At 30.5% G+C, this 25,715-nt stretch overlaps 2 protein-coding genes across 2 annotated transcripts; both read left to right on the top strand.

Moving 5' to 3' along the window:
• The first annotated feature begins 5,905 nt into the window (after positions 1–5,905).
• LOC129304914 (tubby-like F-box protein 3) lies at positions 5,906–6,492 on the top strand. Its single transcript, XM_054944760.1, has 2 exons — positions 5,906–6,204; positions 6,266–6,492. Exons 1-2 carry the CDS (start codon positions 5,995–5,997, stop codon positions 6,311–6,313), a joined length of 258 nt encoding a protein of 85 aa, XP_054800735.1. The 5' UTR covers positions 5,906–5,994; the 3' UTR covers positions 6,314–6,492.
• A 7,081-nt stretch (positions 6,493–13,573) lies between these two features.
• On the top strand, positions 13,574–15,408 carry LOC129304666 (AAA-ATPase ASD, mitochondrial-like). The gene has a single exon (XM_054944398.1). The coding sequence runs from the start codon at positions 13,624–13,626 to the stop codon at positions 15,184–15,186; it is 1,563 nt and encodes a 520-aa protein (XP_054800373.1). The 5' UTR covers positions 13,574–13,623; the 3' UTR covers positions 15,187–15,408.
• Positions 15,409–25,715: the final 10,307 nt, after the last annotated feature.

Here is a 25,715-nt window from a genome sequence, read left to right as displayed (position 1 = left end):
CTTTACATTCAATCTAATGATTTAAATATGTGAAAAATTTTTTATGAATGACTTTGATTTCAAACCTACAAGAGATTGGACTGAGAAAGAAAAGAAATTATTTTCTTTGAATATTAGAGCTATAAATATTTTATAGCTATAAATACTAGAGCTTTAATTGAAACTGACTTTGTAAAAATCAAATATTGCTTTAATACTAAGATTATTTGGGATACTCTTGCATCCATCTACTGCTAATGATCTTATTAAGATTGAAAGTGTTGGTAGTTTTCCAGACCTTGAACAATAAGATGACCAATATTTACTAACTTTTGAAGAACATATGGAAGATGAGATTGAAGAAGGAGAAATCATTGAACACTTTCATAGGTCAATTAATATACTTGGACAAGTGGAAAATGATTCCCAAAAAGTGCTTCATATAATAAATTTGATTATGTCATGGTTTGAAGCTAAAGAAATTTTTGAGGTATACTATTCCAATCATTCTTATGCATACAAGTCACATAATTTTAAAAATTTTCATACAGTAATTTTTAAACTTATAATTGATTCGATTTTGAAAAATTTAAGAAATTTGGATTCTAATTTTACTAGAATTGCTAGAAATACCTTTAAGAAGAGAGTATTTAGAAAATGAATTATCTCAAAAACGGTTCAAGCAATAAGCACACAAATTGCAAAAGTTTCCAAAATATATACTATACTATCCTATTATTTGCAATTATTATGGTAAATTTAGACATATTTCTCACATATGCTCTATTAGAAGAAATTCTAATGTGATAAATAAATTTGTTTGGGTTCCTAAATGATAAGGAAGGCCCAAGTGGCACACTCAATGGACTATGATGGACTTGTGCAATACACCACAACATTTGAACAACACTTATATTACATTTTCACCACTCAACCCGTTAATCACAAAAAACATAAGGGGGAGTCAAAGCATGTAATTACACATTTAAATTACCATCATTTACAAATATACTCACTCCTTACTTGCACAAATATTTTGATCTTGCACAGATATCTCAACTAAAAAGATATCACATGCACTAGAGCCTAAAATACACATTTCAATACTCAATATTTAATTGTGCAAGTATAACAAAATATGAACATTTTAATTGGCAATATCATGACAATTACACATTAATCAAAAATAATTGAGGCATTACAGTAGGAAATTTAATTCTTAAATCTCATATGCCTTTCCTTTGTCTCGACCAAAGTTAGCACCTATAAATGTTAAATAAAAGGGTGAGTACAATCATTCAGTAATCAAAATCAATCTAACCTATATAGTTACATATCAATCAATTATAGATGCAAATAAAAATTAAATAACTTCACAAGCATCATATACATATTTTACAATAGCCTCAACCATAAAAGTAACAACTATGCGACCAGGCACTAATGCATATTGTCAATTTTATTTCAAAAACACATATCTTGGGATCATAATAATAACAATCATATGCCCTTAATGAAAACATGCCGGACCACATTAATAACAACCATGTGGTTGGAAGTAGAATGCATAATCAATGCCAACCTTATACCTTTCTGATACCTCCAACATTAAATTAGTGGCTCTTTAGAGGCTACATCTAAAACTCGAACTAACTAAGATTTCTACTCGTGATGAGCTATCGAGCTAAGGTTAACTCACTTACTTATGTTACACGATTTTTTCCAATACCGATAACCATGAGGTATTGTATCCCTAATCTAGCCTCCTTATAAATCGGTAGAGACTAATTAAGTTTGAATCTCTTAAAGAACAAGTAAAACAATCCCGAATCAATTATAGGACAATGGCCACCTCTCGATTCCAGTGATTGATGCCAAGACAAGCTTTCGATTCCAGCAGTAAATTGCCATTACCACATGGGTTTTCCAGTCTACTCCTCCCTATAAGCAAACTCCTGCCATAATGATCATGCCATGCATAAATAATATGATGTATGCCATTCAAATAACAATAATCACATCATATCATGCTCACATAATTCTCTTTCTCTACTATAATCCATATACCACAATTATATTAATCATACTCCACATGACAAATATCACATGTTTATTGATTTCACAATTACATGCTTTCATTCATTAATAATTACATAAATGTGTGTGTGTGTGTGTGTAACATTCTCAATAATTCAATATATCATCTAACAATACATAATTCATCACGTTGCCAACCTTGCATTAATGGGTTCTCGACCACCCAAGTAAACTTTTAAATGAATTAGTTCAACTAATAAATAATTAACATACAACTATACAAATAATATTTTTTCTTGTTACCTTAAACCTTTAAGAGATCAAAGTTTACCCTCAGTCACAACTTGTTTTCTGAGTTAAATTTAAGCTCATCAGTGCTTCGTGAGGTTAATCTATAATTACATTAACACTCATAACTAATAATAATTAAAATCACCACTTCTAACATCTAATTTTATATTTTAATAACCAAATTTCTCAACTACAAGATCAACCTCACATCCAATGAGTTTTTTAATTCCCATTAATTTCATTTAGCTATCAACAACTTAAGTAAGCACTAATATATCATCTACTAACCCAAAATCATTATCAATGTCACAACTTATTCACTTTCAACTCTCAAATTTCAACGTTTTAATCACCAAAACTCTCAACTCATGAGTTTAATCACCATATTAGGCTTATTAACTCCTATTAACTCCAACTAACTTCATTAAACCCATCTACCACTAATAGTAGCTTCCAACAATCCTAACTTTCATCACTAATGGTATTTAAATGTACAAATTTGTCCATAATTGAGAGCCCGCTCTCATGGATGTATAAAACTATTATATATAAGTTTATATAACTCAAACAACTCCCATTAATCCCATTTAGACCAATGGGTTTGAACCCATAGTTCTAGGTTTGAAAATTATCATCTTCCAACCTCAAATCTTACTTCCAAAACGTATAGAGAAAAGAAGAAGGGATAAGGAAGGCATACCTAGGTGAAATCAAACTCCAATCACCTCCAAAATGCCCAAAAGTTGATACCCTAGCAGAGAAAAGACTCTCTCCATCACCATCCCTCTTTTTTTAACTCATTTCTCTCTATTTCAAATGTTTTCATGTTTTTAAAGAAAATAGGTTCTGAAAATTATCTTGTACCGTAAATTTTTATACTGCAACATAATGTAGAGTAGGCTAAAAATTCAATTTTTCTTCACAACTTGATTTAGGGATGCCTAATTCACTTCTAAATCTAATCCAAAAGCTAAAACCAAACCCAATAGTCATCTCTAACTATTCTCAAATCCATTTACATCTGAATTTACACATTTACCCTTCATTAGCTTAATTAATTAAGGGAATAATTTTTAGGATGTTACATTTCACATTCTTCTACTGACCTTGTAACTTGCTTTGTGAAATGCTTGCCAAGTTGGTGCTAGCAGAAGATGTGAAGATTACCACCACTACAAAACTCCATAATCAAGCAAGAGAATTTCTCAGTTTGGAAATGAGAATAAAGGATGGGAAGGAAAGGGTTGTTTAGGGAGCTCACGATTTCCCTTTTAGTTTGAACTTTAGACATCTAATGCCTAGAGTCAACTTTGCCTTGTCCATAACCTTCATTGTGAAGAGAAAGCCCTACCCTTGGCTAGATACATACTTCTAATGTCCCCAGAACCCAACTTTTTCAACAACCTAAAATGTCCCAAACCCAAATCTTCGTCCTTAGTTTTCACGAATTGTAGAGCATCCCATTGATTATCGCTGCCCTTGTGAGGCTTGCAAGGGCAAAAGCTCCTAGGACTTGAATCATTAGCATCACAATTGTTATAGTAATTACTCACACAGCTAGAGATGCTCTTGTAACTTTCATCATAACCATTGGATTCAATGCTGCTGTGAGACTCAACATTGCCATTATTACTCATCTTGGTAATGCTACGCTCTTGGAGGGTGTAAGCGAGAGAATCTAAATCAATGTTCTCAGCATTATTATCAAGTGGCTCGTCCAAGGCCTAAAAGAGATTACTAGTTCACAGGGTATTCGATGAGGGTTATATAAAAATGGAGGCGGTTAAGGCCATCAGTGTGCGTGAGAGAGAGAGAGAGAGAGATGGGAGCTAAGGATGCTGTGGACTCTGATGCACAAAACTTGAACTTTTTACTCCAAAAATTATTTTATACTGGTCTTAGAGAGATTCAATAACTAAACAAAGTTATTTTCCCCCTAAGCGATAAAACTTTATATGATATTGCTCAAGCAAATTATCCGAAAACTGAATTTTTCTATAAATAAAACAAGAGTTGATGTTGAAATTTGAATTTGAGAGAATGAAGGGGTGATGGACCCAAGGACTCTCTTAGGTCGGGGGAGGAGTGTTACAACAGGCAGCATCGTGACAAAACATAGAGGGCGATAGGAGAACAACTGGACAACAACAAGAGGAGTCCAAGAGAGACCCTAATTATGAGGACAGCCAGTGAGAAGGTGCTTTAAATTTTCTAAAAGCTGGAGAGCCAAAAATAATATGAAAGTTTTTTTTTAAAAGAACACCCCAAAAGTTTTACTTTTTTTTAAATAATATTATTCTGAAAATGTTAACAGTGAAGTAACTTTTTCCACTATTAAATTTGGGGAATATTGATAGTTAGAATGAAAATTTCATTAGTGAAATTTCGACATGACCTTTTTTATTGGAATCCCTCTCTCTTATTCACGTTGTGTATTCCAAACCCACTGAAAAAGGAACCATTTTTTATTCTAAACATATTATTTTGTAGAAGAAACTTCCTCTATCAGTCAGCCCGCTTCATTTTTCTAGCTTTCTCACCGACATTCAAAGAAGCGTGGATTTTCTCTTCTTCCTTCCGATCGTATTTCATTCTTTTTCCTTTCTATCCATTAAACCAAGATTTAGACGATTTAAATTTGATTTCCTATAAAAAATATTAAATTATAAAAAATATAAATAATAAAATTCAAACTACTAAAATTTAATAACAACAATTTAGTGCATGTTTTGATAGGCTTTATAATCAATTTTACATGTCAAAACCATTATTTTGTGAAAATATATTTAAATACCCCTATTTCAGGTTAAAATCAATTATGAATCTAAAACCATATTTTTCTAAAAATATCCAAACACTAATTATATATGCCAAAATTAATTTAAAACTCAAAATCATTTTTTTCTTTAAAATATCCGAACACCTCTGTATATATTAAAATCAATATAAATCTAAAAATATGATTTGCAAAATAATTATATGATTTATGCATAAATTTTAAGAAAAGTATAGTTGAAAGTATGAATTGAAAAGCAGGTAATAATAGCTCATAAAATAACCATAGTTTTAAATTTATAGTTGATTTTGGCATCTATGAGGGTGTTTGGATATTTTTAAGAAAATCATAATTTTAGGTTCATAATTAATTTTGATATGTAAAATGATGTTTGGATATTTTTTGAAAACATGATTTTGAAGTTATAATTAATTTTAACATGTAACAGAGATGTTTGGATATATTTTCACAAAATCATAGTTTTACTTATTTTCAATTTTTCTTTTCAATTTTATTTTTTAATTTTAATTAAAATCAATCTTATTAATCAATCATATATAGCACATAATATAATCACTTATATTCAAAATTAGTCATATTAATTAATTTTTTTATAATTAATTATATCCCATTAAAATCTAAACGCACCCTTAAAAATAAAATAAGATGAAATATTTTGAAGGGGATCAAAACTAAGTTATCCAAAATCTTAATTTAACGGGTAGAAATTAAAATGAGAATGGGAAGGGGGGGGGGAGAATTCTCTCCCAATTCAAAGACCCTTCACCTTCACCTTCATACCTCACTTGCTATAACCTCTCATTCACACGCATCCATCCATGCCTATAATTCGAAGCCTAATCCACAACATGTGATCCAGGTCCCACCGCGTGGTTGAGGACGGTTCCTTAATGGAGGAGCCTGTTACCAATGGCTTGAAGCAGAGGTCTTGGGTCCACGTGCCTCAGGAGCTTCTCTGGGAGGTTTTGCTTCAAGTTGAGAGCTCTTGGCCGTTGCGCAAGAGTGTGGTGGCCTGTGCTGGAGTATGCCGAAGCCGGAGGGAGATCGTCAAGCCACCTGAAGTTTCCACCAAGATCACGTTCTCGATCTCCGTCACGCAGGTTTGTTCACAATGCTGTCAACTAAGGATTTGAAATCACGTTCTCGATCTCCGTCACGCAGGTTTGTTCACGCCCTCCGAGGAAGGGATTTTTTTTTTTTTTTTGTTAGCATCGTTGAGTACTGACATTGTTCATAGTTGATTATTGATCTTTCATGGCTGCCTGTGTTGATGGAAGCTAGGCTTTGATTGGCCATGTATTGTTTGTTGTGAACAACAATGTACTCATTTTTGGGTAGATACTGTGTCCAGTGATGGGAGGTGGAGTAATCAAGAAATTTTTGTTCAAGTTTTGAGGTGCCATTTTAACTTTTAAATGCGTGTGAGCCCTCCCATTTGAGTGTTTAATCTCTTGGTCAAATATTTATTTTTGGAGCCTTGTCCTGTCTGTTTCAGATGGGTGTAGCCTGTAAGGTTACTTAATCCTCCTCATCCTATTTTTCTTGTGGAATCCAACTTCTCTTGTCACCCCTTTTCCCCTGCTTGTCCTCTGCCTTCATTTCCCAGTCAAATGGGAATCAATCCAAAACTGGAACACCTGTCCGCCTCCTTTGGGATTAAAACTAAAGGATTTTCATGCTGTAAGTTTTTCCATGCTCAATTATTTAAAATTGACTTGATATAGTAAAGTGGATTGTAGGTCATTCTTCGCAAGACATACCTAAAACAGAATATAAGATTATTAAATTAAAATGCAATTAATGCAATCCAAATGCAAATATGGAAAATATGCACTACGCTAAATGGGTGTTTATGCTTGTGTTGAGCACCTCAATGCCTATATGCAATGCATGAGTTATGTGTTGTTTATAATTTGGGAGGTTTTGTTTGGAACTAAATTTTGTTTGGTCTAATAAAAGATAAAACTAAATACGCTACACTAACACAAATAGGAATGTTAGTGAAGGTCACTCAATCGACAATAGCATTGCATATATTTAGACGTGGGTCGTGTGACATTTAATTTCATTTATAGTTTGTGTAACATTCTCAAGTAAATAAATGGGCCAATTAGGTATAGGTGTGCAACATTTAATTTCGTGTCACTTATAAAAATTTTAGGCCCATGAAATAAAAGTCTAAAACACGTAGAACATGCATACGTGGCACCATTTTAAGAGGAGAGAGGAAAATTGAAATAATGCAGAAAGAAATAAAAGACCACTTCTCATTCATTAAGCATTGAATCAATGAATGATGTTTAGAGTGCATTTGAGAATTTAGAATTGAATGAAATAAAACAATCATTAATGAAACAAAGTGGAATGAAGCAAAGTGAAATAGAATGAAAAATTTTTTTTTCATTATTTAAAAATTTTATGATAAAAAGGAATGGCTTTACATGACCATTATTTGAGAGTGATTATAAAATAAATAGAATAAAATGAATTAGAATTTTTTTTCAATATTGCCTTTATAGATAAATTTAAAAAAAATAATAATGGCTATTAAATAATGATAATATTTGTCTAACAAATAATAATAATAATAATTAAAATTAATAGTCAAAACAAGGTATCCACGAATTATGAAAAAAAAATAACTTGGTTTCGAACATAAATCAATAAATTAGAATGCGCTATCATTATTTTTAAAAGACATCAAAACCATTACAATCTCTTTGCACATTTATGAGGGGCATCCAATCAATTTTCTTTGAGTGTCAATATTTTGTCCTATATGCATATAAGATGTCGTTAACATACCTCTTTTTAGCTACAATCCTTTTAAAAGAGCCCAAACTTCACTTTCTAACATAAAACATGCCTATTGACTCTTAAACATTTCTATGCCATACTTTAAAAAATTTTCAAAACGTTTTACAAAAACTTCAACCATCTTATTTAATGTCTTGGCAAACATTTCCATATCCAAGTCTTCATTTGTTATTTTACTATTTTTTCTTCTTTTCCTTTGACATAGTTATACCTTGAGATCTTGTTTCTAAAAAATTTCATTTTCTTCATTGTTGTTTACATCAAAGTCATGCAAGTTTGCTCTCAACGTGTTAGTTTCTTTTAATGAATCAAATTCAGTTCCAATTGGTGTAGAGTTTTTTTATTTGATCTCTTATGTGTTTCTTGCATGCTTACCACTCATCCTATCTTGATCATACAATATAAATATTTTCTCATAATATAATATTGGTTTGTTTCTCCATATAACAACTTCAAGTCTTGCTTGGACAAAAGAATATATAATTAAAGTTAATGCTTGTTTTACTAATCATTTATATTAATATTGACTAATATATTATTATCTCAATTAACTTCTCCCATGCTTTTGATTATGTAGTCCACAAATTTATGTTTGAATTCCATCTAAATTCACTCAAGCCATTCTTGAACAAGTCATAACAAGAAGTGAATTTGCTTTTCAATCATTTCATATGATCTTTTATTTTGATTTTGTCCGGTTGTCTGTCAAAAAACTTTTCTCTCATCTCTAATAAAATTTCAGCTAGTGCTTTTGATGTGAATGCCCCTCTTTGCTTATTTCTCAAATTGTGTTGATGTACATATGCATCAACAAGAGCATTTTTCATAGTATTGGTTCAAGAACATTTAACATCATTAGATGCATTTGGCACGTTACTTCGACATTTTCGCTTGAACATAGATATGTTAACAAACCAATTGATAAAAACTAATTAATCCAATGAGAATGACAATATTTATGTAATAGCAAGAATAATTTGTTGAAATTAAAATAACAATCACGTAAATTATGCAATTTAACCCCGAAAATGCCAATAATTACGAGCGTCTTGGGCATGGTGCAGTCAGCGTCTCTGTTCGTAAATTACAAAGGTGGTCCAGCTCCATTGAGCTCAGCCTACAGGAGCGTCATGCCTTATTCCCCGTCTCTGAATCTTCTCAGCCCTTTATGCTTATAAATTACAGTCCATAATTATTAATATATTTTTAATCCAATTATTTCCACTATATTTTTATTTTTTGGGATTTGGCCAAAGACTTGGAAAAAGAACAAAAAAACGAAGACTACCAGTTAGATAGCGATGGCTGATTTTTATATTTATCATGTAGTTTTACGTTTTTTTTATAAATATTATATATATTATGGAAATATAAATGTTGAGGAGTTGCGTGATATGTTTGATCACATGTATTAAGATGCCTTGCATCCATAATAAGTGGTTTATATTAGAGATAAAAAAAGATAAAAGAGTCCCCATATCTAATAATTAAAAAATAGATCAAGAATATATAAAACTTACAATATGTGTAACCAAATGATTTAAATTATTTTGATAAAGTAGATTACCATCAAGCATACCTAATATAAAAAGTTTAACATGACATTATGAGCCAATCGGTTGAGAAAATGAAAAATAGAGAGAAAAGAGAATGAAAGTTGAAAAAAATGAGATTAAAAAATAAAGAAATAAATTAAATAAACCTGAAATCTTCGAAATTAAAAAAAATTATAAGCTAAGTAAGAAGAAAATGAATAAAATGAGAAAAATAAAAATAATAGAGAGAATATTGGATATAAAAGAAATAAAGCGTCTCACATCTAGTAATAATTAAAAGATGAATTCAGAATATATAAAATTTAAAGCATGTCTAATCAGATAGTTTAAATTATTTTAATGAAATAAATTACCATAAAATATATTTAATATAAAGATTGTTTAAGCTATTTTAGTGAAATAGATTAATATAAAGTATACTTAATATAAAGAGTTTAACATTTAATTTCTTAATTTTGTTTGATCAGACTGTAAGTTTGAAAATATAGATTCACGCCAAAGTCAGAAATTGATTTATATTTGCAAGGTTCAATTTGTGTTTCACTTTTTGCAGTGTGTTCTTGCATTCAGAATATAAAGAGTAACCAAGGAAAAGAGAGAGAGAGACACACACACACATTTTCCACTCACCACCAGGAAAACGCAAAAGCACTAACGGTGTGCTTGATCTTCATTAGATTTAGTCTGTTTTTTTGACTACTTTTGCGGTCCTCTTCCACTTCCAGTGCTTTGCCCATTGACCCCATCAGTCTGATCAAACTATAGACCACGGCAAGCTCAAGCTGTCATTGGCCGCCGCTAACCCACCACTAGGAAGTTATCGCCATCGATCAGGCTATCAAGTCATCTTTATTTGGTTAGACATATCTAATTAAATGATTTAAGTTATTTTTTTTATTTTTATTTTTTGTCAGCCCTTTTAAATTTTTTATTTGATTTGGTGCTTAGCGTTCGTCCACCGTGGCTTTGAATAAAAACTAAAAAGTATGAAGCAATTACCATCAACGAACAAAGACTATTCTTTCGGGCTTGGAAGGCACGTTACGGACTCTTTTTTTGTAGGGACGCCGTAGACTTGAAGAGTCGCGCCTTCGTCAGAAATTTCAGTTCTATTCACACACAGAAAATAAAATAGGCTGAGGAATTCTCACCCCACTGCCTCACAAGCAAACAAGACAAGTTATTCTTTTTTACTTTTATCAAAAGACAAATTTTTATTCATTACCCCCACATTATAATACAACACATATTTAAAAAGTTATCCATAAAGCTTTCTTTTTCCTGACTTTAATTACTATTTTATGTATCATGTGCGTGGACAACATGACTGGATGAAACATGCATGCATCTGTATCATGCATGCGCACCACTTAAACCTATTTAATTAAGAAACCAAGCAGACTATATATGGTAAATTATTAAAAAAATATATTCGGCATGCTAGTTAATAAAATAATCATTTTTAAAAAATGTTGACTAGACCTTGCTTTTAAGCCTTCTTACCACGAGCATGGGCGACTCTGGATCAGGACCTTCCACGTAAAAAATCTTTTGTATTTAAAGAAAAAAGAAAAAAAAAATCCACTGCACTTTAATTTCTAGTTAGTTTCTACAAGGATGTGTCGGCAGAAGAGAATTTGCAAACTCATGGGTATGGTGAGGGTATTTTTTTTCAAAGAAAGTTGAATATTGTGGGCCAATTCAATGCATTTCTTTTTCTCCCCGGTTACACGTTGTAACAGTGGAAGGGACCATTGAGAGTTTTAAATGTGTATTTGATTTTTAATTTCTTAAAAGCCAGTTTAATAAAAATTTATTTAATAAAATTTAATTTAATAAAAATCAGTTGTTATAAAGAAATTTATATTTAAATACTTTTTTTAAAAGGTAGTTTGATAAACTAAAATTTATTTAAATTAATAAAAATTTATATTTTTAAAATATACTTTTGAATATGTAATGATCAAAAGGAATGTTGATTTATAATAATTTATAATTTTTATTATACCAATATTATATATTAGAAATGTTTCAAAATGTCAAAAAATTTCAATAACATAAAATTTAAAATGTTAAATAATAAGAATAAAAAAAATATAATTTAATATTCAAAAAATTATGTAATAAGTAGTTCAATATTCATTAATATTGAATAATTATATTATTAATAGTTTAATGTATAATATATAATTTGATCTCTAATAGAACTTTTAAACTGTTAATTTGAAAGAAAATAAAAGTTACGGGTATTAAATTGAAATCAGGGTAAATTATAGGACTTAAGGTACTATTCTTGCACAAACCTTATAATAATGTCTCTCTTTCTTCTTCGAGCAGAGAATGGCTTTCTAGTTAAAAGAACAAAAGAAGATAGATGATGGAGGAGACGCAGAGGAGAGATGAAGGAGATGCAGAGGAGAGACAGAGGAGATGAAGCTCAAGAGGTCAACAAAACAAGAAACCAAACTAGGGAAGGAAGAAGGACCCAAGTCTGATCTGTGACCAGACGACTGTGGAGACATGGAGGAGAGACGACGGAGAGAAGGAGGTGCAAGATGGCCACTGGAATGGCGGGGAAGGACAACAAAAAGAGATGAGGAGCTTAGGGAAGGAAGAATGGAGGGAGTCAAATTTGTGACCAGATGGCGGAGGAGAGAAGGAGGAGAGAAACCAAGGCAATGAAGGAGAGATGACGGACTGAAGAAGGAGCAATGGCGGAGCAAGATGAGCGACAAAAAACACACACAGAAGAGAGAATGAGGAGATGAGTTCTGACTCTAAGCCCAAGCACGAGAAGGACAAAAATCACAATCTGGTATCATGGTCAATTAAAATCGTAGGTGTCAATAATGCTCCAATTTACGTCTCAAAAGCTACAACTTTTTGCTTTTGAATTTTTTGTTTTCAACCCATTTTCAAAATCTTTTTTAAACATTAGTTTCATCTAATGTATGAATCCCAAACAACATTTCGCATCTTAAAAGTAAAAACCAGCTTCTTAGATGGCAAACACAGAGAAACCGAACGCACCCTAAATCTATGTTATAAAAATTAAACAACAGAATACAATGTTGTAGAGAAATCACAAATAAAAAACTCTTTTTGTCAAATTTAAAACTATTAATTTTAAATGATGATTTTTTGTCAATCATCATTATTTTAAAATAAATTAAATTTAATATATTAATATTTAAGAATATTTTATCAATGAAGATTTAGAAATTTAATATCAATCTGATTTTGTTACTGAAATTAACAAAGTTAGAGTTATAAAATTAAAATGACACTTTATAATAATTAAAGAATTAAAATGAAATATCGCACAAAGTTAAATATTGAAAATACATTTTTGTAAACTTTATCTTTTTTGATAAAATTTTGTAAACTTTCTTTATTAGGAGTATTTCATAGGAGTTTAGCAAGTATTGCCAATTTGAAAGATAATTAAACAAATATGAAATATATGAAGTCACTTAGTGGACAAAACTCACTTGAAATTCAAGGGTGGGTGACGGAATTAGTTTCCTACTAATCTCAAAGATGTCCTTAAGATAAAATCTAAATCATTCAGATTTAATTTTAATAGTTCAAATTTCAAGTATTATTATATAATTTTATATTATATTTATTAAAATGAAATATATAAAAATTATAAAATAATTTTAATATTTTTTATTTTTTAATCTAGTCTAATTTTAATTTAGAGGATCTAATTTAATATTAAAATTTTTATAATTAATGTATATTGATTATCAGATATACTCTACACAGTACATATGTATATCAATTATATTATTTGAACTGTATAAAGTACAACTAAATAATCAATATACATCAACTATAAAAATTTTAATATTAAATTAGACTCTTTAAATTAAATCTAAATTAAATTAAAAATAAAAAATTATTAAAATTATTTTATAATTTTTATATATTTTTACTTTAATAAATATAATATAAAATTATACTTAAAATCTAAACCATCCAAATTTCATCCCTGAGATGAGTAGGGGGTAACTAGCAACTACCTAACAATTCTGCTATTATGTATCGCGCCTATATAAATATCAACGCAGCAGCAGATTCAATTCAAATCCACCAGCAGCTAGCGACCATCGTTGTTGGCTCCTGAGTAGATCATCAACAATGGAGATGCATGCGACGATGTGGTCACAACTGGGCTCCATCACGGCCACTGTCATGTTCCTCTACGCCATGTTTGAAAGGTTCTTCCCTCCTCCTCTTCGTTACTATCTCCAAACCTACACCAAAAAGCTCTCCTCCCTCATCTCTCCCTATATCTCCATCAAATTCCCTGAGTTTGAAGGAGAACGTATGAAGCGCAGCGAAGCTTTCACTACCATCCAGACCTATCTCAGCACTAAGTCCTCCGAACGAGTCTCCAGGCTCAAAGCTGAAGTCGTCAAAGACAGCCAGACCCCACTGGTGCTTAGCATGGACGACAATGAAGAAATCACCGACGAGTTTCAAGGGATCAAGCTATGGTGGGCTGCTTATAAACACAACATCAAGAATCAGTCATTCTCGGTTTATCCTTCTTCCGACGAGAAGCATTTCTACAAGCTTACCTTCCACAAGCGTTACAGAGACGTCGTCACTCGTTCTTACATCAAACACGTGTTGGATGAAGGGAAGGCCATCGCCACCAGGAACAGGCAGCTCAAGCTGTTTACCAACAATCCGAGCGATACTTGGTACGGCTGGAAGAGAACCAAGTGGAGCCATGTCGTTTTCGAGCATCCGGCGAGCTTCGATACCCTAGCGTTGGACCCCAAGATGAAGGAAGACATCATAAAGGACCTCGTTATGTTTCAGAAAGGAAAGGAGTACTATGCCAAGATCGGAAAGGCTTGGAAGCGTGGGTATTTGCTCTACGGTCCTCCGGGAACGGGTAAGTCAACTATGATCGCGGCCATGGCTAATTTCCTGAACTACGATATCTATGATCTGGAGTTGACCGCCGTGAAGGAGAACGCAGAGCTCAGGAAGCTGTTGATAGAAACTACTAGTAAATCGATCGTGGTCATCGAAGACATCGATTGCTCTCTCGATCTTACCGGGCAGAGGAAGAAGAAGAAGAAAGAGGAGGAGGGATCCAAAGATCCAGTGAAGAAGGCTTTAGATGAAGGCGACAACAAGGAGAGTAAGGTGACGCTGTCCGGACTGTTAAATGTTATCGATGGGATTTGGTCGGCTTGCGGAGGAGAGAGGGTGATCGTGTTCACGACTAATTATGTGGACAAACTTGACCCTGCTCTTATCAGGAGAGGACGCATGGATAAGCACATTGAGTTATCTTACTGCTGCTACGAAGCATTCAAGGTGCTCGCCAGGAATTACTTGGATATCGAGACCCCCCACCATTTGTACCCAAGAATTGAGGAATTGTTTCGAGAGACAGAGATGACACCTGCTGATGTTGCTGAGAATCTGATGCCAAAATCAATGGAGGAAGTCGTGGAGACTTGTTTGGAGAGGCTGGTTGAATCACTTGAAACGACCCAGCTGGAAGCCAAGAAGAAGGCAGAGGACGAAGCAAAGAAGAAGGCAGAGGAAGAAGCAAAGAACAAGGCGGAGGAGGGAGCAGAGAAGAAGGCAGAGGAAGAAGTCAAGGAGAAGCAAGAGGACGAAAACGACAGAAAATCTGGTGGGGTAAAAGAAAATGGTCCCCTTTCAGCTGAAAATTAATCGAGGGCAAGAGATTATCTAGGCTGCAATTATATTAGCATCTATTCTAGCTAGGTTTGTACAATAATGTGCGCACTACTGATCTATCTAAGATTAATGTGTGTCTGAATTCGTTTGGTGCTTTAAGGATTTGCAGGGTAAAATTTGCGCATCGAACTGATAGGATTTACTGGTTATATGTAAACCTTATTGAAAATAAGAATAAAATAGCATACTTGTGTTTGTCTCTTCTTATAAATTTTTTTTTTTACCGGCAGCTCTTCTTATAGTTAATAGCGACCTTATTAGTTTTAAAGAAAGTTATCAGGGAAAATATCACTCATAGGAACACCGTAGAAAGTTTACATCAATCTAAAACCGTACGATTATTTCATTGTAATCCGTTGGTCCTAACTAAAATTTAATTTTTTACATAAAAGGACTGAATTTTTCTTAAAGTTTAAAATAATAAAATAAACTAATCTCCATCGTCACCACTACCAACCATTGGACCACTGTCGAAGACCCTACCTGCAGCCGGATATTGAAGTTTCAACGCCAATAACACTTTTATTTAAGGATAATTGTTAAAGACAATGAAGAGAGTTTGATCTTATAATCTTTTGATCGCCTAAAAAATTTGATGACCATCAAGTCACCAAATTTATTTAATTATATATGATAAAAAAATACGTATATAGTAACCTAAACTTCTAAATCACTTTCATGTTATAATATAATTATGTGTTGTTAACTCATGAAAGACATTGTTATTTTACTAATATTACTTGTTAATTTGACATAGTCAATTATAAATTTAGAGATTTAAAATTTCATGTGTTTTACTTGTTAAAAATTTAAATATATTATTGTTAATCACAAATGAATTGTCAAAACCCGAATGCATGCCTACTTGTTAATAAATGACCAACATGTTCAATTAATCTCATTCTATCAGTTTTTCTAACTCATTAAAACCCGAATGAATTTTTGTTAATTTTGAATGAAAATTTGTTAAATTTTTAATGAATATTTATTGATAAAAGACTAACATTTGTATAATTAAATGCATCATATCTGTTTTTTAACTTGTTAAAGTTTAAATGAATTATCGTTAATTTCAAATGCTTTATTATCAAAACCTAAATGGCTTGTCCCTTATACACTTATTCTATTAGACTTATGCTTTTAATTATCAACATCAAGTATCCATTCAGCCTTTGACAAAAACGTATTTAAAATTAATAAGAATCTATTTGGGTTAACAAGTTAGAAAAATGAATAGAATATGTATAATGGTACATGTTAGTCCTTCATCAACAAACATTCATTCTATTTTTAACAATAACTCATTTGAAATTAACTACAATTCATTCAAATTTTAACAAGTTAAATATTTAATTTATTTGGGTTTTAACAATAACTCATTCAAAATTAATAACAATCTATTCAAACTTTAAAAAGTTAAAAAACAAATAAATGGGCATAATTTTATATGTTAATCATTCATCAATAAGTATTCATATGGGTTTTAACAACAACTCATTTGAAATTAACAATAATCCATTTGAGTTTTCACAACTTAAAAATAGACAAGACGTGTTATATTTTGTAAATGTTTATCCTTTATTAACAAATATCTATTCGAATTTTAACAAACTCTCATTCAAAATTAACAACAATCTATTCAATTTTTAATAAGTTAGAAAAATTGATAAGATGTGCTTAATATTACGTGTTAGTCCTTCATCAATAAATATCTATTTGAGTTTTAATAACAATATATTCGTGATTAACAATGATGAATTTGAACTTTTAACAATTAAAATGCATGAAATTTTAAAAATTTCAATTATTAATTAATCATATCCAATTAATAAGTAACATTAAAAAAATAACAAGTGTCCTTCAAGGTTTAATAACAAATCATTATGTTATAACGTAGGAGTGATTTAGAAGTAAGTGTGTGTGTGAATGGATTTGGTAGTTTGATGTCCACTAAGTTTCTTAAGTGATTAAAAGGTCATGAAATTAAAACATTCTTTGACCACCTTTATTAACTATTCTTAAATAAAAGTGTCTCTAGCAATTTCATTGTTAGTCTTTGACAGCAATTTGTTGGCTAGGGTCGGTAATAATAAGTGACTTGTTTTAAATTTTAAATTTTAAGATAATTCATTCATTTTATATAAAAAATTAATTTTAGCTAAGAATATAAGCAAGAAGCTGCAATGAAATTTCAGAACTTTACTATCCTTAACTTTATTGATTATATAAACTTTTCATAGTGATCCTCGAGTGATCAAGTTATTGGGAGTTTTCCTGTGGGATTTCCATGTAGGGTCCTTAGAAGTTGAAACCGACACGATGGCCACATCATAGTATATATTTTATTTTGGGCCAGTTCGACACCGCACATAAGTTTTTAGTGGTTGATTATTGTGCAACTTTCTGTGATGGTCTTATTTAAGATAAAAAAGATAATTGAATTAAAAAAATTTTTAAATATTTTAAAAACCATTCAAGTATGGCAATAGAATTTATAGGTAGGTATTTTAAAAAGACTTAATATTTATTGAGTTAAAAATTTTGATAAAATTAATGTTTAATCTGATTTTATAAAAACTCTCACATTAATATACAATGTGTTCTTTGTAAATCACTTTGTAACTACAACTATTAATAAAATCAAAAATTTTATTATAAAAAATTAAACAATTATTTTTTATTATATTCTTAAAGAGCTGCTAGAAACAACTCAAATGTTTAAACTTTCCATACTCTACCTTTTAATTATGAAAATCTTTTATGACATGAGACACCTTGTCACCTAGTGCTGTTTTTTCGTGCCCTTCCATTAAAAAAAAATAAAAGGTTGATTATCATTTATGATTTATCACAGCTACAATTGGTTTCATGCCAGTGCCGTGACTTGTAACTGTATAGTCTCCTTTGAATCCCTCCGTCTTCTTTCATTATATAAACGACAATATATATATATATATATATATTATTCAATATAAAATGCAAAAGCCACAGAAAGAATATTATTTACAAGCTATAAGAAATACCCTTCTTATTTTCAATTTTTTTCCTAATCATGGATATCCATTTTAAATTTTTAACCAACCATGTAATGTTTATTTTTAGTTTATTTTTAAATGTAGGCATTATTATTTTATCAAAAAAAATATAATTGTTGTACTTTTATTTAAACTTTTTTGTATTTTCTTTCTTTCTTTTTTTCATGCTACAACTCATCATCCAGCCTTCACCACTCCTTCATCATATTAGAAGAATTAAAAGAATTATCATGTAATTATATTAAGAAGTTATGATTGGAATTTGGAAGCCTAAAAGACCCAATTTGAGAAACGGTTACACAGATCAGTCAAACTATTTAATATTCATAATATCTCCAATAATAACACTCTAGACGTAGAAACAGAAGCATATATGAAAAAGATGGGGAAAAATAGTATTAATTTATTTAATTTAGTCTGCTTTCGTGGCACTATTTATTATTATCATTAGTAGTGGCAGCGGTCGGGGTAAGACAAGGACAAGGCTCGGCAATGGAATTACTGTGAGAACAGAGAAGTGATATGAAGCACACGAAAGGTAAGGGAATGGGCGACACGATTTCCTAATGAACAGTAGAACACTTGATTGCGATCAAATTGATATGTCTGACGAGTCCTTGCCTGTGTCTTTCATGGGAGGAAATGCTCGTTCCCTTTCAATGTTGATCATCTTACATTTATTTGTACTCTTATCTCTCTCTGTAGTCTATGCATCTTCTGATTTGCTTCTTTCCGACTACTGGTGATCGGTGAAGGAGCTCACTCCATCACCACTTTTGGAGACATCAGACACAGAACTCAACTTTTGGATCCTATTTCGAATCAAGTCCCACGATTTTCATTCAGAGGCAGGGAGCCAATTCGGATGCTCTGCTCCCTCCCAGCTGCTACTTCTATTATTCATATTATAAACTCCCATGAAATTTGTGCACTCAAGCTTTGTTATATTAATGATATATATAGTTTATTTTTATTTAGAAAAAACTAATAATAAATTTTCAAAACTTCTTGAAGCCGCTTTTCCTTTTCACCATGTCATGCTCCATGTTTCATTTCATTGAGTTTTAAATCATAAGGCAATTTTTTTAATTTAATTTAAAAAAGAACTCCCCTGAGGTACCACACAACAACACAAATAAAAGAAATATTAAAATCATCAAATTACCATGAAATCTTGTAATTTATAATAATTATAAATAAGTTTAATGTATATTTACTAAAATGTCTTCAAATAAAAACATTTAGTAAATGTACATTAAGCTTATTTACAGTGGAAGGCCTTTTTTTTAACCTGAAAATGAAAGTTCTTAAAACTTTAGAGAAATTTGGTGATTTTAAGATATTTTTTCTTAATTATGTTATTGTGTGTGATTTGGGAATGATTTTTTTTTCTTTTTAGATCTATAACTGAATTTCCCCTTAAAAATAAATTTTGTTACCCACTCCGTTAAAAAATATAAGTTATTATTAATCGAATCTCACCTTCCAATAAAATAGTTACTTATTTTTAAAATAATTATATTTTTTTATATTTAATAGGGTGTTTTAACTTAAAATAAATATAAAGTGACTTATTCAATAAAAATACTTTTAAAAAAAGTAATGATTACACCTTAAAAAATTAAAAATATATTATATTTTTTTAATATTAAACTCTTTAAAAAATGCCTTATGTTTTTAATAAAGAGAATAGATTTGAAATACTCTACTATGTTATTGTCTAGTTAAATTTTATTGACAACAGACAAAAAATTATTTTATATATCACATGAAAGTTATTTAGTTACTAAAATATTTTTTAGGTTAAATATACAAATTGAGCAATGAATAATTTTCTGAAAAACATCTAATATTGAAGTGATACAAAATGAATCATTAATTGATTAATAAAATAACAGCGCCCATCACCTTCCATCCAAATAATATTAGGAATTGGTAGCTACTCATTCTAAAGATGAGCACCATGATAAAATGACGGTGCCCATCACCTTTCATTCAAATGATATTAGGAATTGGTACCTTCTCATCCTAAGGATCCTTAGGATAAGATATGGATCATATGAAAAATTTAGATTTAAAGTATTATTACATTATTATATATTATATTTATGAAAATAAAAATTTATAAAAATAATAAAATAAATTTAATAAATTTTTATTTTTAATATGGCTTGAATTTAATTTAGAGAGTCTAATTTAATATTAAAATTTTTATAATTGATGTGTATTAAATATCCAAATTTATTCTGCACCATCTAGAGTATATCTGGATAATCAATACATATCAATTTAAAAATTTTAATATTAAATTGGACATTCAATTAAATCCAGACCAGATTAAAAATAAAAAACTTATTAAAATTATTTTATAATTTTTATAAATTTTCTTAATAAATACAATATATAATAATATATTAAATCTTTACTTTTCAAATTAAAAATTTGATGATATTAACGGCTGTTTGTTCAATCTATGGGACCCACGATGATTTAAGACTCCTCCAAACTTTTCATTCTCTTTATTTTTTTCCTAATTGGCTCCCCGTTTTGTTTTGTTTTTATATATATATAAAAAAAAAAAAAAAGTGGCAAAGCAACAGACGCCCACCTTGCGCCAAGCTGATTAGAAATCACGAGTCCATGGCGGAACTCAGGAGAAGATCGCAATTGCTGAAACTAGTTGCCTAAGTTGTGGCATTCCTTGCAATACAATCAGCACAACGAATGGGCTCTCTGGGAGCATGACTGATGCCTGATGGAAATGCTCCTCCTGATTGGCTCTCTCTCTTCTCGAACCTCCAGTGTCCCTCTCAGAACTTGCATCAAGACCTCGCACACTCCCCTCGACGTCATCGCCATCAACGACGACGAACTTGTCAAGCAAGCCTCTCGCCTCCTCAAGTACGACTCCACCCTTGGAATCTTCAAGGCCGATGTCAAGCTCGCCGGTAACAACGCCATCTCCATCATCATCGTTCTCACCTTCTCATTTCTCTTGTCAGACAGGCACCCTGTTCTTGACCTCTTAAAACAGAGCTGGTGGTGGCGTAAACCAGCCGCCAGACGGGATGTGTTGCGGCTCTGTGAGACTTGGGAAGAGCTTGAAACCCTTTCATGGCGTCATGAATGTGCACAGATTGATAGTTACTAGTGTCATGGTTGCTTCCAAGATGCTGGATCAGACCCCACGTGTGGTCTAAGAGAGCCTTCCATGACTAGAACCTCTTCCCGCACCCAGTGCATGTCGGTTAATCACAGGCGTATCATGATGGGTTGGTGGAGGAGGAGGGACTTATATGCATTAACATGGAGCGAAGAAGAAGGAAGAAGAAGAAGATACGGGTGGTGAGGAGACAGAGTGAAAGAGCATACATGAACGTTGGAGAGGGAGGAGAGATGCGGTTTGATGACGGAAAAATGCCAAGTGTTAAATTCATGTGGGGTCTACAATGTTGAATAAACGTTCATTAGCGGCAAAAATTAGCTGTTGATGGGTACTATAATTAATTTTGCAAAACTTCACAATTTAACATGTAGTTCATAATGAAATTTTTATTTTTATTTTGTTTTTAATAATATCAAAAGAGTTTAAATTCTCCTCATTACCTACTGCTTTGTGTAATTTATTATTTTTCCTTGTAAAAATATGACATAACTTAAAAAAATAAAAAATTTACCTTTGAAAAATAGGTCGTGTGAAATTTATTTTTTTTTGACCGGATTGTGAAATTTAAAATTGAATTATGAAAATTAAATTAAGAAACATAATCCAGCGAAATTATCAAAATAAAAATACAATATTACTAATGCAATTTAGCTAAATCATCTGCAAATACTGGTCGGTCAAAGATGGCAGGCTGTGGTCCATGAAATTGAAAGCGACCACACAGACGGAAGAGGTTAAAAGTACTACATTGTGACGTAGAGTAAAGGCCAATCACGAATTCACAATATATTTATTCATAATCATCCAAATCGGAGAAATGCTTCCACACGAGGGTCCATCTACCTCCTTCCACCCCCCTTTCCAATTCGACGCGTCTCCACTCTTGGGACAACTTTTTCACTTGTACGACCATGGCAAGTTAACTTTGATCATGAAACTCAAGTCTTCCTTCAACGCTAGACTTCTTTTTTTTTTTTTTCCCTTAACAGTGTTATGATTTTCCTTTTGGAAATTTTGGGAGTGGTTTGCTATGTTTGATATTATTAGAACATAGCTTAGCTCATGTGTATCAATTCATAATTTTTCTCATTCATTCGTATCAATTATTTTAAAGTCAGCAATAGTCAATTATCGGCAAGTATTTGTTTATATTTTAACAACAACTTATATTTAATTAATAATAATATATTTAAATTTTTAACAAGTCAAATATGTGAAATTTTAAAAATCTTAATTTATAATTATCCATGTTAAATTAATAAATTACATTTATAAAATAATAAATTTCATTTAAAAATTAATAATACACTATTATGTCATGAGATAGAAGTGGTTAAAACTTGTTGTTAATTGTATGTGTTACATCAAGAAGTGTATATTTTAATTTTGACAACAATTTATTATGATTTTAATAAGTTAGAAAAATCGATAGAAAGGGCTTAATTGTACGTATTAATCATTCATCAACAAGTATTTATTTGGATTTTAACAATAATTTATTTGTGATTAATAACAATACATTTACACTTTTAACAAGTTAAATGCATGAAGTTTTAAAACTCTCAATTTATAATTATCTATGTCGGATTAATAAGTAATATTTATAAAATAGTAACAAATTTCATTCATAAAGTAACAAAACACAATTATGTTATGACATAAAAATGGTTACAAGGTTGGTTTACTACTTAATTTTTTTTATATATATAATTAAATGGTTTAGTGGCCTAGTGGCCACCAAGTTTTTTAAGTGACCAAGGGTTATGGGATCAAATCCTCCCCTGATAACCTAAACCATTTATTTTTCAAATAAAATGTCGCCAATGCCAGAGCTCCAATGTGACGGTAGGGTCTCTTTTTTGTTTTGTTTTTTAACTACTTGAGGGGCAATTTTATCATTTTGCTTACAAAATTAATATGAAAGGAGGACTAGAGGACTGCAAAACAAATACAAAATCATTTGGTCCTTGTGTGGTACAAATTGGACACAGTGGTCCTTAAATGCTATTTTTTCATGTAAATGGGCTGCACGATACAAAATAAATGATTGTTTATTTAAAATTAATGGTAAGAGCCCATTGCTCCATTTTTATTTCTCTACATGAATATTGCTAAATTCAATCGTAGCCTTTATGATTATCCGATCAAAGGTGACTTTTGACTAGGTCAAAGTTTAGTAATCATCATGTAGGAATCCATGATGATCTCAAGTCAAAGGACTTAGTGATATAGTTACATATGAAATAAGCTTGTGACTTGTACCATGCAGCATTCTCATAGTGGGTCGATCCAGCACCTTGTGCTCTTTCAAGTGCCTATAATTTTGATTTGTATTTTTATAATTAATCAAAGTCATACTAGTCTTGTTTTATCTATGATCTCTCATAGATGACCGATCAGAGACATTTAAGATAATCACTGTAGTTTGTCTAAGGATACAATTATCATATCGAACATGCAATTGATATGATGACAAAAGAAAAATTCATTGAATAATAATATGCATAGTACAATAATTGGCCTTTAGGCACAATTTTCAACAAGATGCACAGGAAAAAAGCAGAGCCCGTGGTAGATAAAATGAGAAGAGAGAGAAAGCATAAAAATTTAAAAGCCAATTAATGCTTCTAATAGGCAAATGTTAACGCTAAGGAAAAAAGCCAAGTCTAGTGGCTTCTCAAAAAGCGCTTGACCTTAATTGAGGTATAAAATTTTTGCTAATTCAAACAATACTTTTTAGGCTTTTTATATCCTAACCTCAATTTGATCCATTTTAATTAAGGTTAGAAGTTAATCTAAATATATACTTAGATGACAATAAACACACAACTAAGGTTAGAGTTCAAACCAATATTTTTCACAAAGCCAAATGGGGTAGTTTTTACAATGAGAGTTGGTAAAGTACTGGACGTTGGGGAGCATTTAATGCTTCCACGTGAGGGTCCATCTACTTCCTTCCATACACCTTTCCAATTCTACCAACTCCACTCTTGGGACAACTTTTTCACTTGTACAACCGTAACAAGTCAACTTTCATCATGAAACTCAAGTCTGCCTTCAATGCTAGACTTTTTTACTATTTAAAATTTATTTCATAACATCTCATAATATAAGTTATTTAGTGATTTTTAAAAAATAATTTATGATTAAATTTACATCTTTATCCTTTATGTACATGTTTAGATGCATTTGAATTTTAATTAGATAAAATTAATTAATATGATTAATTTTGAATATAATTGATTATGCTATGTGTGTATAATTGATTTATAATATTGATAAATAAAATTAATTTTAATAAAAATTGAAAACATTGGAAAAGTAAAATTGAAAATAATGTAAAACTATGTTTATGTTAAAATATATCCAAATACTGATGTTATATGTTAAAATTAATTATGAATCCAAAATCATGTTTTTTAAAAAATATTCAAACATTCATTATATATACCAAAATCAATAAACATGGTTTTTTTTTTAATATCCAGACAATTCCAAACATACTAAAATCAATTATAAAGCCAAACTTAGAAGCTACTATTACTTGCTTTTCAATTTATATTTTCAATTATAATTTTCTAAAACTTTATCCAATAATATCATATAAATTATTTTACAAATCATATTTCTTGATTTATAATTGATTTTGATGCATATTACGTTGTTTGGATATTTTTAAAAATATATTTTGGTTTGAGGTTCTAAAAATTTGAAATTCATTACCTGTCAATCTGAGTTTTAGTTTATAACATCGTAGTAAATATTTTTTTTAAAGTACTGTATTTTGGTAAAAAATTTTTTTTGCTATAGCATGATGATCAATTTGCCGCTTCGGTCTAATTCGTTGAACTTCATTAGGTTTACAATCATGAACTAGGATTCTGTGCAGTTTATGACAACAAATTCGTTATGTCTATGCTATATAAAAATATGAGTAAAATATAATGACCTCCCTTCTATTTTATTTAAATTACAGAGACTTTTGATGTATTTTCAAAACATATACGTTAATTCAATTGTTAACGTTGTTAGGAACATTTTGTTAAAAATTTTAAAATACTTGATTTATTTGTAATTTTGTTGAAAATTTTAAATTTATTATTTTACCCACATAATTAAATTATACACTCTCTTTCTCCGAATTTTAAAAGTTTAAATAATTATGTTGATATTTAAATAAATAATTTTAAATTTTGTGTTAAATTAATAAAAATTTTAAAATATATATAATATTAAGTAACTTATTATATTAAATCCTATTATTGCATTAAGTTTTTTAAACTGTATCTTAAAATATTATT

This window comes from Prosopis cineraria, unplaced genomic scaffold (assembly GCF_029017545.1).
Source record: "Prosopis cineraria cultivar Desert tree isolate PC_DT_omini unplaced genomic scaffold, ASM2901754v1 PC3, whole genome shotgun sequence".
Lineage (NCBI taxonomy): Eukaryota > Viridiplantae > Streptophyta > Magnoliopsida > Fabales > Fabaceae > Prosopis > Prosopis cineraria.
This window is presented reverse-complemented; position numbering and strand designations above follow the sequence as displayed.